The 17,448-nt window shown below is 36.3% G+C and overlaps 1 protein-coding gene across 4 annotated transcripts in view; it reads right to left on the bottom strand.

Moving 5' to 3' along the window:
• Positions 1-24: 24 nt before the first annotated feature.
• LOC111031863 (mushroom body large-type Kenyon cell-specific protein 1) overlaps positions 25-17,448 on the bottom strand; it is a 55,205-nt gene continuing 37,781 nt past the window's right edge. For all 4 annotated transcript variants that reach the window (XM_022311974.1, XM_022311971.1, XM_022311972.1 and 1 more), the window contains exons 2-4: positions 13,358-13,545; positions 6,346-7,136; positions 25-4,627 (exon numbers count right to left, since the gene is read on the bottom strand). In XM_022311974.1, the coding sequence (XP_022167666.1) occupies positions 1,777-4,627; positions 6,346-7,136; positions 13,358-13,519 (3,804 nt within the window). In that variant the 5' untranslated portion in view covers positions 13,520-13,545 and the 3' untranslated portion in view covers positions 25-1,776. The remainder of the gene's footprint in view (positions 4,628-6,345; positions 7,137-13,357; positions 13,546-17,448) is intronic.

Below are 17,448 nucleotides of genomic sequence, written 5' to 3'. Positions count from 1 at the left end.
TATAGCCTATATTTTAAAAATATGTTTTTTTTTCAATGAACACAAATTATTTGATTACACATTAATATCAATAACAATATACAACATTAAATCCATAAGTTCTGTAACGCTCTGTCATATTATATATCCCACTTCCCCCCGGAAAATTACAAATGCAAATGAACACGATACTCGTTATATTATAAACGTAAGTATATTTTAAAAAAAACGTTTTATTTTGGAATGCTTTGCTGTCTTTGGGCTTTAAAAAAAATGTCACGAAAAACTGGAGATAAAATTTGAGTTCAGCAGTTATATATATGTAATATATTATCGCATTGTATGGAATGTAAATCGATTTTATCATTCTCCTTACACACAGGTTTGATTGCGGCCGAATGAGTACATAATATAATCAAAGCACAACCTTCCTCTCTATATATATATTATATAAAAAAAAAACAACTACCTAATGTCGTAATGATATGATTAGAGTTTAAAAAAAAAATATATATTAAAAATCGAGAAAAAAATTACAGACTTTCACGTGATAATAATATTATTTTAAATCGAACACTAAAATAATATATATACATTTTTTTTTAATATTTGCTCTTTAAGTTTATATAATCATCGTTTTCCTCGACACGTTTAAAAGGAACAATAATACAAAATAATAGTCTTAAAAATTATTCAATTTTTTTATATATACATACAAATATAGAAGTGATAAAAAAAAAACAACGTCCTTACGTATATAAAACGAAAAAACTTAATAAATTAAATGTTTGTTCATACGGAACACGCGATTAGAAAATATAGTCAATTATAAACATCCGGTTAGCGCCAAGGGCTCGACCAATGAAATATCTCAGTACACATATTACAATATTGTGTTATACAATATATACTATCAATATTTTTATGGCACAAACATTTTCATGCGGTTTTCTTATACATATATTGTGTATCGTATTATATAATAAGATATATACATCCCTCTGGTCTGATGTATCGATTACCATGTTAATTTTAGATTAAATATCATATATTATGATATAATATACATAGGCATACGTAAGACCGTGATATTAATCAATACAATACAATATTACGTATTATATACGAGTATATACCTACAAATAATAATGATTTATAATATATATTTTAATAATAAAATAAATTATTACAATTTTTTACACTGTACAAAATATGGGACGTTTACAACCAAAAATATTCGCAGATTTAAAACATGGTAGTGCAATAAAATTTCATATAAAAAAACGCAAGATTTTTTTGATTTTAAATTACAAAAGAAAAACACAACGTAAACGAATATAAACAAATTTTTTTTTATCACAAAGACGCCGCGAAATAACAATATTCTTGGTGGTTTTCATTACCGTCAGCAGTTTGGTAATTTATACATAAAAGTATTATTATTTCAATTTTTAACAAAAACTACGTTAAAATTGCACTAACCGATTATATTTTTTTTTATCATTTCCATTTTCCATCCTCAATCGAAATCGTTACCGAAACAAAACAAACTCACACCACATATTCTATTATATAGTAATAATATTAAACTTTCCTTAGTCGGCATCCACAGAGTTCTTTACTCCGCCATAATATTATATATATATTATTATTACATGTATTTACACACACGAATCGTCGAATAAGACGTTTATACGAAATACTTATTCGATTTGTTCCCAATTTTTTATTATTTTTTTTTTAAAGTAAGTTTTTTACACCTATCATTAATATATTATGTATACCAACGGTTTTACCTCAGATGACCGCGTCGGCGTTGTCATCGTCGTCGTTTTCCGTTTCAGTCGCATGTTCGGGAGAAGCGGTGGACGCTCGACCAGCGTTTGTTTCGTGTTCTGAATCGTCGTGCTGCTGGTGGCGATGTTCCTGTCCGTCCGGTGACTCAGGTCGTGGCTTCTCGTCATCGCTGTCCGCGGCCGAGTCCTGGCATGACGGCGGGGTGGCCGCTAAGTCTTCCATGTGGTGGTCACCGTCGTTTTCAGCACCGGCTACTCGTGGCGAACGGTCCGGACTGCAGTCATCGTCTCCACCGCTGCCTTCTCCACCTCCTCCCTTAACGGCGTTCTTGGCCGCCGCTTGGACGGCCGCCATAGCAGCCGCCGATTTGAGGCCTGTCTCCAAGCTGGACCTGATGATACCATCCAAGAAGCTGCCATTATCCGTTCCATCGTACAGGTTTTCGGCAACCTCACGAGCGTTCTTGCCGAGGCTGGCGATGGATGCGGCAGCAGCAGCCGCGGCCTGATGGTGTTGTAGCCGTGACTCGGCCTGGATCCGTTGCATCATCGACATTGGTGTGAACGCCGGATTCCGCTGGAAATCCATGGGCACATGGAACGGGCTGGGGGCCCAGAACGGGAACGACGGCTGATACGCGCCCACCGAACCCGTGGCATCGAACATTTTGAGCCCATTGGGCGTCTGGAGTGGCGACAGTTGTTGTTGAGCCGGAAACTGGACGTGTGCGGGGAGTTTGATGGCCGGTGGCGTGGCCGAAGATGAGGATGACGAGGTGGTAGTCATCTTTTCAGCTGGCCGAACGACCGAAGACGTAGACGACAGGTCGGACGACGACTTTTTTCGGTCCGCGTGATGATCGACGGAAACCGCAGCGGACACAGAGGACGAAGATGGAGGGTTCTTGGGCTCACGCTTCCTGGGTCGCATTAGATGTCTTTCTTTAACTTTGTACTCTAGCGTAGAGTGCGGCACGCCGTAATAAGAACCGGCCCGGTGTACGCTCATTTCTCCCCGTTGCACCGCTCGCACGGCTTCCACCAGGCTGTCCCTGTCGTAGTTTCGGTACTTACCGCGCTTGGGCCTGGTGCCCTTACCGCCAGCAGCCGCCGCAGCCGCAGCTGCAGCAGCCGCTGCTGCAGCTGAAGCCGAGTTGGATGATGATGATGACGAACCACCAGTGTGGAACCCAGCGCCGGTGGACGATGGTGTTACGACCGACGATGTTTTATTGGTGGGTGTCGGTACCCGTTTCCGGCAGTCGTCCTGCTGCAAATTGTTGTTGTTGTGGTTCCTGATGATGGGGTTGCCAGTACCGAACGAGGTGGGTATGCCATGCTGCTGTTGCTGTAGATGGTGATGGTGGTGCTGTTGTTGTTGGTTATGGTGGTGTTGCTGCTGGTACTGTTGGTAGGCCCGAGCAAACGACTCGACGGCTGGTATGGGCGGTGGAAGTGGGGGATCCGACTGGAACCTTTGTGTGATGCTCTTGGCGATCACGTCTTTCAGGTTGACTGGATGCTTGCCGCCAACACCACCACCGGATGACGACGGTGGTGACGACGTGTCACTCCGAACGCTGTTGGCCCTTCCCGGTGATCGAATGTCCCTGTTGCACGACATCAACTCGTAATCGCTACCCTTGCCACCGGGAACTGGCTTGTACGATGGTATTCTCAGGATGACGTTGGATGGGTTCGAGTCGTCATCGTTGCTGCGGACTGTGTCCATCGGTTCAGATGAATTGCAGCCGTTGGACGACCACCGCCTCGGGTCTGCCAAATTTTTTCCGTACTGATGCTGCAACTGCTGAAGCTGCTGCTGTTGCTCTTCGTCCAGTATTTTGCGCATCAAGTCCTTGACGGTGAAATCTTTGAGGTATTCATGCTGGTGGTGGGCCGCAGACATCTGCTGCTGCTGCTGCTGCTGTGGCGGCGGTGGTGGTGGCGGTGAACTGTCATGTGACGGCAACAAACGCGGTGACCCTAGTCCGGCCGAAGGTGACACTGCCGCCACAGACGAAGACAGTAACTGCGATAGATATGTTCCCATGTGTTGAGGGTCTAAGGCAGCAGCCGCGGCCGCGGCGGCAGCAGCCGCCGGCCACAGGTCAGCTGTCATGGGTAGCGGAAACCTGGTGGCGGTAGGGGTGGTGGATGGTGGTGATGGCGATCGGCCGTCCGCCATCGATACGTCACGGCCGCGGTAATGCGGTTCTGTTCTGTTTTGGAGCAGTTTGTTGTTGGCGTAGTGTTGCAGGAATAGTCTGAGCGTTTCGGCGTTGGGCATGGCCGCGGCCGCTTGTTGCTGTTGTTCCGCCGTGATCCGCAACAAGTCTTCGACGGTCATGTACGGCGACGCTGTCCTGGGCTGCTGGCCGCGGTGTTGCGGTGGTTGTTGATGGTGCGGCTGTGGCACGTGATGGCGGTCCTTGCTGTCCGCCGCCAATGCCGCCGCTGCCGCTGCTGCAGCTGCTGCAGCCGCCGCCGACTCTCTGCCTGTGCACTCATCCTCGCCCATGGACACCGTGTCCTTGTCTTCGTCGTCGTCATCCTCAAACGGCATCCTTAACGGCAACAGCCCGGTGACCGGTCCATTGGACGGGTCGTCTCCGCCCGTCGACGGATCCCTGATAACACCCACTCCTACACCGCTGCCACCACTGCTGTCCCGTTCGTGCGCCAACTTGTACACCTTGTTCCGCAACGTTGACCTGGGTATGCCGTATATGACGGCCGCACGTCTCGTGCCCAACTTGCCACTCTGGATGTCTCGAAGCGCCTTTTGCAGCTCATCCTCCGTGTAAGTCTTCCGGCCGGCCATGTGACTAGGCTGTTTCACCATCTTGGGCCTATAACATTTAAGCGAAAGGTTTTAGCAATGCAGAACACTTATCCAAACGGTTATTCACACATAAGCGTAGTATTATTTGTGTTAAAGTGTAGAAACTGTATAAGTTGGACTTTGAAGAGTTTAAAAATCTTTCTAGAGGATTGCACGGATAGTCCATTAAATCGTTATTAAATCTTAATTATTGTCCTATTATACGTGTGATGGTTTCAAATGTCTGACACTGTATAACACTCGCATGTTCCAAGAATGGTAAGCGTGTACCACGGATGGTACTCATATTAGACAGTCTCTTGACCGTTGCGCCTCACGTCTGTCACGATCGTACACGTAAACTCCCGTGGTAGTGTTTGACTAATCGTCGACAGTCATTCTTATAAGCGATTTAAGTACTGTGCAAAATTGAGGAGTATGAACTTAAAGGTTCAATGACGAGTGACGAGAGTACGAGCATGTATATAGTGTTATCAATTACGTATAGGAATTTAAATACCACTGAGCAGTTAACGTACAACCCATGTCTATAGAACCAGTAATTAGACGATGATGACTATAAACTCTAATTTCGTGTTCATATTACCTATGCATAATATATATGACGTGTTTACTGTGTACTCATTTACTTCACAATATAATATTATCTCGCGGTGAACGGATTAGACGATCACTGTGTTTATGGTACCTATATAGATGAAATATGAAAAATACGAAAAATAATCAACAGCACTCTAAATAAATTCGGATGAGAAGTAAGTATAGAAGCTATAGAAATTCCAAAATTAGTTTTCTCGGTTTACCGAATAATATATTTCACACAATCATCAATAATGTAATTCCTACCGAGGTAGTCATTTAACCAAATGTTCTGATTCAAGTGAAAAGTAGTAAAGTACACTAAATGCATCTAACGAACTCGGACACCTGTACGCCACACACTCCATGTACTTTGTACATATTATGTTCACGCACTCTGACACTCGTAAAACCGTAACAAGTACTTATTACGGGCATAAATCACTTTTAAGGCATACGCATACGCATTTACATGTACAACACCAACATAAAGCTACTACAACGTGCGGCCACGTGCAGTATAACAACAACAACGATAATGATTGCAATATGTAACTATGCAATAATTGCCAGCCGGAATGAATTTTTTTCGCCAATCCGTAAGGAAAAAAATCGGCAAAGCGAATCACGATAAAAAAAACACGTTTCGTTAAATCGATCGAACGGAACGCTGCAGTGAACGGTCAAATACAGCTAAAATGGATTTTTTAGTGTTCGTTTAAAATCTTATCGAGTTTTGAGATAGTCTAGCCCATGTGTTGCTGCGGCGTACATATCATGGAACATCTAGAACAAGACTGCCAACATTTCAAAAAGTGTAAAAGGGAGCAAGTCTATATTTTTCGGAGAGCCGTTCATAATATTTTAAAAAGTCACATTGTATATAGCAAATACATGGCTGTAAGTATTTAAGTTTTTAGTTTAAAATGCATATAGATGAAGAACTCTTCGTGTTTATATCTTTATTTTAAACTTCAAATCGTTTTTAATCAAAACTTTATATTTTTAGTTGTTGCAGTCCTGCAGTTGTATAAGAAGTGCGAATCAAAATAATATGTAATATTATAATTAACAAGTAGTAACCATGTTATACGACAAAATGATATATTACTACATTCAAATTTTAAAGTCCAAACGGCCACTCACTTGAATATGTTTCGGTTGTTGTTGGTGAGTATGGGCACATTGAGCGGTTGGTGCGGTAGGAACGTGGACGAGGACGGGCCCGGTAACAGGTCACGCAGCCGGTTAACCATGTCTGTGGCGATGAGATCTGACGTGAACTGGTGAATGGTGACGTCGGCGGCGTCGGTGGCGGGCACGTTTTTCAGCTCGGACGACGACGGCGTAGACGACAGGCTTGGGCACGACGGCGTGGACGACGCGGGCGACGACGAAGCGTTGCCGCCCGGACCGCTGACGCTGTTGTTGTTATTGTTGCTCTTGGCGCTGAGATCGAGCGGTTGATCGAGCGACTGGTGTTGTTGTTGCTGTTGATGGTGACGGTGGGCGGGTGGCGACCTGCTGTTAGTGGCCGCCGTGGTCGCGGCCGCGGCTGCGGCTGCTGCTGCTGCCGCGGCGGCTGTCGTCTCTTGCAGTCTCAGCGTGGCGGCGGCCAACAGCCATTTCGGCAGGCCGGCGGCCGCGGATTCCAGCGCGCTGGGCGACGGTGGCCCGCCCGCCGGTGTCATCGTCGCCGTGGACGATGACGACGACGAGTTGTTCAGAGACGCGACCGCGGCCATTGCGGCGGCGGCGGCGGCCGTGGGGTTGGGCAGCAACAGCAGTGGTGGTGGTGGCGGCGACCGGTCATCGGCGCGACACGGCTCTGATGCCGCCGGGGGCGGTGTGGAAGACGACCGCCTGCCCGGTTCCGGTTCCGGACTCTCTGCGCTGCGACTGCCGCCGCTCAAGCTTCCCGTTTCAGACGATGGCTCCTGCGAACACGGCACATGATATTTTAAGTATATAGTATTACAGACAGTTATAAATTTACTGACATATAAATATTTTTTAAGACAGTTGCTGAATTGCCCTGCTTTGCCCGAGTACAGTTTTGAAAAAAAATAGTACCACCTATTTTATTTGACTACCTGATATTATATTTATGATTTAATTATTCTTTATATACTTTTTTAATATTACTTCGTAATTTGTAATTTGCACATCATTTTTTATCATACCCTGAAATACATCTCTATTGTTTCTAGAACGATGCTTCGAAACACGGTGTTTTGCCCATAAAAAATTTTCATGAAAGACTGAGTAGACTTATATTTTTTAGTTGTACACCATTTTCCCACTTATGTAGTAGTAATGTAAACTGTGATCAATTTATTGCAATAATTTGTATAAACAAAAAAGCATTCTATTTTTAACCATCCAAAACTAATGTCATGTGTTAGCCACTCTATTGCAACCTATAAATAACGAACAAAGTAAAGTTTGTTTGCTATATGTATATAATACATACAGATGAGCAGTATTTAATAATAGTATGATAATTATTAATTATACATTTTGGCAAAATAAATTATCAATATAGGTCAAGCCAATGAAGTGAATTTACCTCAAAATTATTATCGACCGTTGTAAATAAAACGTCGCCAACATGACACTGTCTTAGAATTTTGCAAGTGTGTGTATGTGTGTGTTTTGAAGGTAGTATGGGGATAGGTGACGTCTGTAACACGGACTAGTGCAATATTTTATGTTTGTTTTTACATTATCAATAAAATACCGACCGAAAACTGTGTTAAAACTTTTCTTATAATCGTTTTCCGTTCTACTCTTATAACAGAATCACCTCTATAATAATCATCAATATTATCATAGTCAATGATTTCTTATGACTAATTACAACTAAGGAATGAAATAATTTGAATACATCTGCTTTATACGGCCTGAAGACTACATAATATTATGTTCTTCTTAAAAAAAGTTAGATTTTTCTAGTTGGAAGATTAAAATAATGTTTTAAATAAATAATTTTTTTAACAGTATTGCATTATAAGTATGCAGCCGTTAACTGCAACGCACTTGCATAAACAGTACACCGTTCGTATCGTTGCGACAGATTTTCAACAACGGTCGTACTGAGGAATGCATTACCCCTCGGCCACCGCGGTGATGTATTGCAATTTTCCAATAAATAGTATATTATTTTATCCCTACAGGTTTAAAATGCCTACCATAAATACACTACCGAAAGGTTGGGAATGTTTAAATGCTCCAGGAAAATGATACCTCTCCTGGGGGCTACAAAATGCCTAGGATACATTGCACTGCAGGCATTATGAAAAAACTGGACAGCTTTTGCTTTAGACCTTCGACGCATACGATAAGAATCTAAAATGAATCCGGTGAAATTGCTCGCCGATTAGTTTTTATCACGATTAAGCGAATCGATTATAATAATAATATTATTTTATTTTATAAATGACTATCCACACCACGCTGTACATACGTGCAACAATAACAATAATAATAATAATAATACCGCAAAACCATATAAATGTACACTATTATAGGAAATGCCAAATCGGGCGATCGGAAGCAGGTACCTAACCTATACGCACCGCCACTCGTGATAATAATAGCATATTGTTTCAGGGATAAATAATTTATATTATTACCACGCACGAGCGAAACTTTTCCAACGAGTCACGATTCACTTCCGTGATACAAATTCGGTCAAAAGTTTGGAGTATAAAATATGCTGCATGACAAATTGCGATAGCTGCACGTTAAAATCGACACACAATAGTATGCCCGCGAATCGGAAGAGAGACCCTGCTGCACTTTATGATACAGCTGCAGTTAGTGCTACACTTTCTGTGACAAAAATAATAATATGCTTAAAAAATTGTCATCGACTATTGCAGAGCTGTACTCGAATTGGATATGAATAAAACTAATAATTTAGCCCATATAACACGCGAGTATACTTAATACATAATATTATATTATAACAATTTAATCAGTTAAGTTTTTTTTTTTCATTCAAATATATACTAAAACAATACGTATAACACAATAGATATAGGTACCTACACATTTTTCGTTGAAATAATAATACTCCAATAGCATACTTGAAACCTAATAAAGAATATAATTGTATTTGTATGTGCTCTCCAAAAGTAATTATTTAGCTATAATTGTATTATAAATCAATTTATATTCTTGAAATAATAAAATGAATGTAACATGATATAGAAATAAATCTCGATAATAAAAAAATTCTTGAAATGTCAAATGGTTCTTTTTCTTTGATGATTTACGCAATTATGTCAGTGTATCTATCAAATGATTGTATTAAAAAAGAACTGTATTTTTGCTAAATATTGTGTCATTGATTTATACTTTAGTAGAGTTAGATGTAGTGGTGTACTTTTCTTAAACGTTTTATAAATTATTTACGTTAATACTGTTTAATAAAAGATTTATAAGAAAAAATTAAATATATTGGTAGTCAAACGAAATAAAAGCTTTATCTAATGGTTAAAAAATGTTTTTAACTCTAAATGAAAAATTTTCAGTAAGAATATTAAGTTGATTGAATAATGTACTTTTCTCAATAAATGTGTGCCTCTAATTATATAAATATACCAGGCTGATTATGTTGAAGTATATTATATTTATAAGTAGGTAACTATTAAGTGTTAACTACCCATATACTTAGGCACAATGTAATTATTACTCAAATTTTAAGCAAAACCAGTACAATGAACGTGTTTAATAGAATGTTTATGATACATAAATAACATAATAATTAATAAGGTAGAATTTTACAGGTAGAAGTACACACCCTAGTAGCCCCAACTCACTGTAAGATTATAATACATTAATTATAATGTTTTCCTTGATAATTACAATTTCCGTAATTTGTATAGGTGTACATAATATTATGTTCTCGTTACTTTCGCTTTTAACGCACACGTTTAAAACCATTGGCCCATTTAGCACAATATCGAATTTAATATTATGGAGTATTTTATGTATACATTTGAATAAATTAATAATTATATTGATAATTGAAGTATACCGTATTTCTTTTAGATTACCTGCAGCTGCACACTTGCTGGTATACGTAAGTTACGGCCCCGTGATTTTCAATTATGCAAATAATAGTATTAATTGAATACTTTACATGTAATATTAATATTATTCATAAGGACCAAAATATACTTTGATACATCATCATATGAATGTGCATTATATTGATGTCTATATATATATATACCGAAACTGAATTTGTATAAGTATAATATGAACAACATTTGTGCATTATAATTATATATTGAACTACCTACATTAAATAGATCAAATAATGCGACATAATGCCAATAATAGATCGGATGTCCAAATTAGTAACTATAAAATTTTCTGTAGTAGATTCTTATAAAATCCGTGAATCACTAATCAAAAATACGACACTAAACAAATAATATTTAAATATAAAAAAAATCAACGATTGCTAATTAATTATAAAAATACGTAGACACTCAAGATTACAGAGATTGACAATATTTATCATAATTTAATTGGGTTGAGTTTTGGCATATTATATCATATTATATTAATATTACAACCTACAGTATACTCACATAAATTATTTGGCGTTGAGGTATTAATAATAGTAATAATAATGCTCTAAAAATAGAAGTACAGGTGCGTACTTACATATTATTATGTATTTCTACATATTCTATACTTAACAGTAGCTAATTGTAGTTTGTATAATGATTTTCAGTAATTTGCATTATTATTATTATATTATAATCATACTATACAGCAGGGGTCGGGAACCTGCGGCTCTTTGGAAAATTCAAACTCATATTAAATAGATACTTTTTTGTGTTATTGTATTTAATGAAATAATATTATATTTGTATAAAAAAGAATAATAGTAATAATAATGAATTAATCGAACAAAGTTTTTCTATATTTTTTAAATTTTAGACGTATCATTATGTTTTTAATGACTACCAATTTTTCAAAGAAATAATAATATCTTTATTCTAATTATTGTATAATATATTGCCTATACCAGTGGTTCTTAACCCGTGTTTCGTGGACTTGGTATAAGTGTTCTCCCCCCAAAAAAATGTTTAGTTTCATTGTCTTAACATTTTACTTTTTATGGACACAAAAGTATAAGACGTGTATAACAATATACTGTATAGTTTATTGGTTTAATTATTCAAAAAAAAAGTAGACTGCATGTTTCTTTCAGTTAAAAATAACAAAGAAATAATTCATATTAAAGCAGAACATTTAGTAATATTAAAAGAAAAAATCATGATAGACTCTATACTAACAACTACAACTAAAAAAAAGGTTGTTCAAACCTGTGCGGCTCCCTGGACATGATGGTTTTGTAATTTTTCGAAAAAATGGCTCTTTCTTACGAAAAGGTTCCCGACCCCTAATATAGCCTAATCCACAAAAAGTCTGTTAAATCCAGGATACACCAAGCATAGGTATATAATAATATATTTTATGGTCGTACAGTAAACTATACTTGTGTCGTGTGTTTATAGTGTTTACAATATTGCAGGCGTGCGCAATGCAAAAGCTCGTTGTTTTATTTTAGATTAATAATGCGAATCGAATTAACGAGAGCGTGATTTTTCTTTAACATGACATCCGATTGTCGGCACACGCGTTAGGTATGATATTATATATTATATACAATTTATGCGAATAGAAAAAAAAACGAATAAAAATATCGCGAGACGTTTTCTTTTGTTACACATTATTCCGGTGTTTTACGATTTATGAATAAAAAAAAAACGACCATGAATAATAATAATTTCTAGGGAGCACCTAACCTCCTGTAAGAGGTTAAAAGCAAATGAATAAAATGGTATATACGTATGACGACCACGCGAAATGTAGGTCATTTGGAAACGATGACAAGTGGACTCGATCATATATTATATACGTACGCGGGCTGCAGCCATTTAAAAGGTAAACGTCCCACTGAAAAACTTCGCGAGCTCCCGCACGTTGCAGTTTTACGACAACAACAATAATAATATTGTACAATTCGCGCAAGCAGCGTTGCACATTGTTCTTAATTTCGTCGGCGAATTCAAAATTAGGTACACTATTTAACCGCTGTATATAGTCACATATAGTTAAAACTACGCATTGATGTACTGAATTGTATTCATATGATATTATGTGTTACATAATAAACTATACATTTTACTCCGTTTCAGTATTGTATTCGCAATATGTCTTTTTCCGGGGGTATCGAACCGTGTTAATAGAAATAAAAATCAATATCTAATATAACTTCAACATAAGTTACTGTAAAAAAATAACTAAGCGAATATTAATTATACCAATTTATTCCAAAGTGAAAATCGGAAAAAAATCATTAACTATTACTGTCTTGGTATAGTAAAATTATTATCGATAGAATATTTTTATAATTATATTACCCAAGTATATTAATAATAATTTATATTATAATATTGCTATTTCTATACTCATTACTCATATTCACATTTTGGGTATTAATTTAATGAGTTCGACGCATTAAGCAACACATAGATATACGATGAGCTGTCACTGATATGAAGTATACCTATTATACAATTAAGATACAGAAACTAAAGAACTCCATAATTTTAAATTAATAATGTATGAGTAGTAAGTTATTATAGTCATTACTACCTATCAACAATTAATACTACACTTGCCAGTTAAGGTGGTGAATGGTGTCACGGTGATGTGTCAAAAGGCTGTTATGAATAGGTACTGGTTTAAAATAATGAAAATAAAATAAAATATATGAATTTTAATTTGTTAAGCTTATTTAAATACTCACTAAACGTGGTTATTAAATGTTTAAGTAACAAGTTCCAATGCTTTAAGTGTTGCTTTCATTTCATTACCTACCGATAATGCCAGTTATTATTGCCAATTTTCATAAAATACAGTCACAATAGGTATTACAATCGGACTTGGTTAAGCCGAACCTTTTTAACTCAAAATCAACCTCGAACCTTTTTCCTGAACTTTTTGACCGGTCTATTTAACTTTGAGTTAACCAAGTCCGGCTGTATATTATACTTGTATTTAACTCACCTGGGATTCTAAAATTAAATAATATCAGATATATAATAGGTATATTTGCATAATTTACCAGTTCTGAAGGTGAGTGATCCGCTACGCTTAGGTCTGTGTTCACATCACACGAGTTACACGTTTTGACGGGAACCCATTCTCTCCGGTCCATCAATTCCTCTTCCAGTAAATAATTTTTCGCCAAAATGTCTTGATACTGGTGCCATTTTCTTCTTCCCATTAACTCTTCAGCGATCCTTTCCAACCCTGTAAACATAACGAACGGAGACGTTACTCACAATGGCTGCGGTAATAAAAAATAACGATGTATTATATTATAATAAGCGACGACGACGGTCTGCGTGTCGTGTGCAACGAAAAACGTATTGCACTAGTAAAAATATGCATATAATATAATATGTTATAATACCTATGAGCTCAGCAGCGACAAACTAGAATTTCCAGAAATAAAATCGGAGCGCATACGAAATTGTAATACTGCACTGTTAGATACGACCTATATTTAAGATTTAGACACCAGATATGTATATTGTGTATCTACGCTGTAACACCACGCACGCATACACTAGCTGCGCGTCATAATATTATGTTTTACCTATATTATAATATGTATATGCAGTGTACAATTTCAGGATTGTTTTCGACTGATTTGGTCCACGAATTGTATATATTTACTGTTTAAAAAAAAAAAATATAATACAACACTATGAATCCGGTTTCATATCATATACAAATGATAATCGTATATTCGACGAAAAGAAATTGTTTTATCGACAGTACCAAATAATAATAATTAGTCATGACAAACAAAATTATATGATTGATTATTAATTTTTGAGTAACTACAAGATCTACGTCTACAATATAATATTTACTACACATTAACATTATAATATTTTAAACGCAATATCAAAATAACCGTTATGCGATATTGCAATTTTTTCTAGGTACTGATACTTATACGATTCTGTTTGGTCGTTCTAATCCAATATACCTACCTATGCTTATCCTATTGCTAAATACACCTGCTTATCGACCATATTTCAACGTCTATACCTGCAAAGACGTTGAATGGATTATAATTTATTTATTTTTTGTACTGGCTATATCGTATATTATTATCTGATTAAATGTAAATATCTCACTATATTACATTACAGACATAATATACAGGAAAATCCAACAATATAGTGCAGCAGTTAATAATATGCCATCTGTACACTATCTAATATATCTATTAGCTGTACGTATATATAACATGCGTATACATGAATACACGATTACAGAACATAATATGATAATGATTTAAATTTTTAGTTTTATCGCACAGCAGATTATTAAATTGTATAATTTTCAGAGCTGCAGATTATTCTGATCAACGAAATGCTGAAAGGATATATTATTATTGCATTATCTTCGAAAAGAAGTAGGTATTTGTTAAAATTTCCACACGAGATTATAAACGCATTCCATCATAATAATATGAGTAATTTGAGTTTACTATATTTTATTTTTAATTCAATTTGCTATCTTCGTGGTGTGTATGCATTTGTCTGTGGTAGAAAGAGAGAGAGAGAGAGAGATGCTGCTGTCTAAATAGTCCAAATTTACATAATATTTAAACAAGTAAACAGGAAATATTATATGTGGCGTGTGTTGCGTTACCATAATACTTACAGGAAAATAAACTGCTATAACTATAATTTAGTTATATGCATAAACTTCAAAACAAATATCAGACTGTGGCATCAAATGTATATTTAAGCACTTTGCCAGGGACTGCACATATTAAATGCATCGTAGCCAATTATTGTATTTTACTTACAAGAAATAAGAATATATTATAACTACATTCTAAATCATCCACTGTTACTCCGTGTTAAGACCACTATATATTTTTATGCTCGATTTTAAGAAGTTTTTTGTTTGTTTGTAATTCATAATTATTATTATATTGCTGAATATGTCATGCGTGGGACCGACGCGTTTAAGAAATTGAAGTATAAACGAACGTTGAAAATAAGAATTATATATTATACTAAACTATAAACTAATCTGATATGAAATCGCGCCAAAGTTGGCAATGCTCAAATGCAATCAATTTTCCAAGTTTAATCTATACGTTGGATACCTATACCGCACCTTACACATTTAACCAGATGATTGTTCGCCATCGATGCTGCAGCTATTAGTTTAAATTGACTTATTTATTTATTATAAATTAACACAATATCAGTTTAGATCATTATACGCATATACATTATAGTCAGATATACATCACACACAGATATTATAGGTACCTCTACAACAGTGAATAATATACAACTCAATTGGAGGTGACTATAATAACATAATAATAATATGTATTATTTATTTACTGTGTTAAATTTATATTGTAATCAATATTATAGTATAATCACATACCACGCGTATAAAATAAATTAAAATTTTTAATGTTATTTAGAATTCTTCAATAAAATTTAACGAGGAAAATAATTTGTTATACTACGGGTTTGGTTATGGCAGGTGATAAAATTGGTGGAACCAAATGAGTAAGAAGTCAAACCGTGTTCAAACAAAAAAATTGTGTGAAAAACCCAGAATAAAAATCTATTTATTATTTCTATCTAATTAGGTATATAGATTATAGGTACCTAGGTAGGTAATTATATTTATTTTACGAACTAAAAACAATCTCTAATGTTTAAACTTTAGAATCTAATGTGTAAATATTATTATATATAATATATACCAATTATGTATACACAACTTGATGATAGGTAAAATAGTATAATATCAATATATAATATAGCCAACTAGAAAAATCATTCACACGTGGATGAGAAACACGTGTGATTGTTTTCGCATTGAGCCCGAAACATCCAAATGTTTTTTTCAACAAATGACCATGTTTCATCGAATTCAGGAATAATCTGTGTTACCGGATTCTCATTATATCATATTATGTATTTTATTATTATTGATCTATTTGTGAAACGTGTACCGTGTATACGTATTAAATAGAAAAAATATTTGATTTGAATTTTTCTCTGTGCAAACACATTTCAAAAATGTTGTCGTAAATTCTACATGTTGTAAAAACGTTGGGTCAATTTTGGTGTAAGTTGACTACAGTCGCTTGCATACGAGACTGGGTACTCGTGCCCATAATAAAGACCACGATAATATTATATCTGTAATTAACTATTATACGGACATGTTTGCGTTTTATGTGGCGACGGATTTTCAAAGTTTATCTATTTATAAAAAATAATTAATATATTATGCGTACATATAAAGGTACCGTCAATATATTGAATTTATACAAGTGGTTTGTCTGCGGACGGACGTCCCGTCGATGTTTCCATATAATATTATATAAATACAATATAATAGTAATGTAATCATCATTATACTATATTTAACTCGGGGACGGGGGAAACAACATGATTATGAAAGGCGTGTCGTGTGATCGTCGAATGTCGGTCAATTTCATACCCTGCCCACCATCTTCTCCACGATGGCTGCATGCACACTGCACTGCCTGATATTTATAAAGGATATGTATATATATATAGGCTTATATCACCTCTACGGTTGTACATATACATTTATTATTAGATATATTACGTGTGCCATATCGTAGCCATCGAATTCGCGCGTGTTCGGGCGGTAGACAGGTATGAATGTAAAAAAAAAAAAGAAAAATAGAAAGGAATTGATGACATTCCGTTTACGTTTAATGATATTCAATTAAAAAACTCGGCGGCGGCGCCGGCGGAATGGACGTCGGCGGCGCGCTCGATACGCGCACGAGCAGAGATACGCTAGGCCTATATAACATAATAATATATTTTTAATACTATTTCTATTATTATTATGTGTACAAGAAAACCGGGACCATGACGACGACCATTTTGAAAATGAGGCGGTGCGTTTGTCGCTCAGTGTAGACCGGTTCACCATCGATTGGTCAAATCCGATTCAAGCCTATATACGCGCACATTATATATGTATTGGTACCTGTGTTTACCTGTTTCGGCCGAGGCGGCATTTCAAATATATACATATATATATATATATATATGTATATATATATAAATATAAGTGTGCGTGTGTGCCTATATTTGTGCAAGTTACCCGAGGTAC

This window comes from Myzus persicae, unplaced genomic scaffold (assembly GCF_001856785.1).
Source record: "Myzus persicae strain clone G006 unplaced genomic scaffold, MPER_G0061.0, whole genome shotgun sequence".
NCBI classification, from domain to species: domain Eukaryota; kingdom Metazoa; phylum Arthropoda; class Insecta; order Hemiptera; family Aphididae; genus Myzus; species Myzus persicae.
The sequence above is the reverse complement of the archived record's forward strand: the minus strand, read 5'-3'. Positions and strand labels throughout refer to the sequence as shown.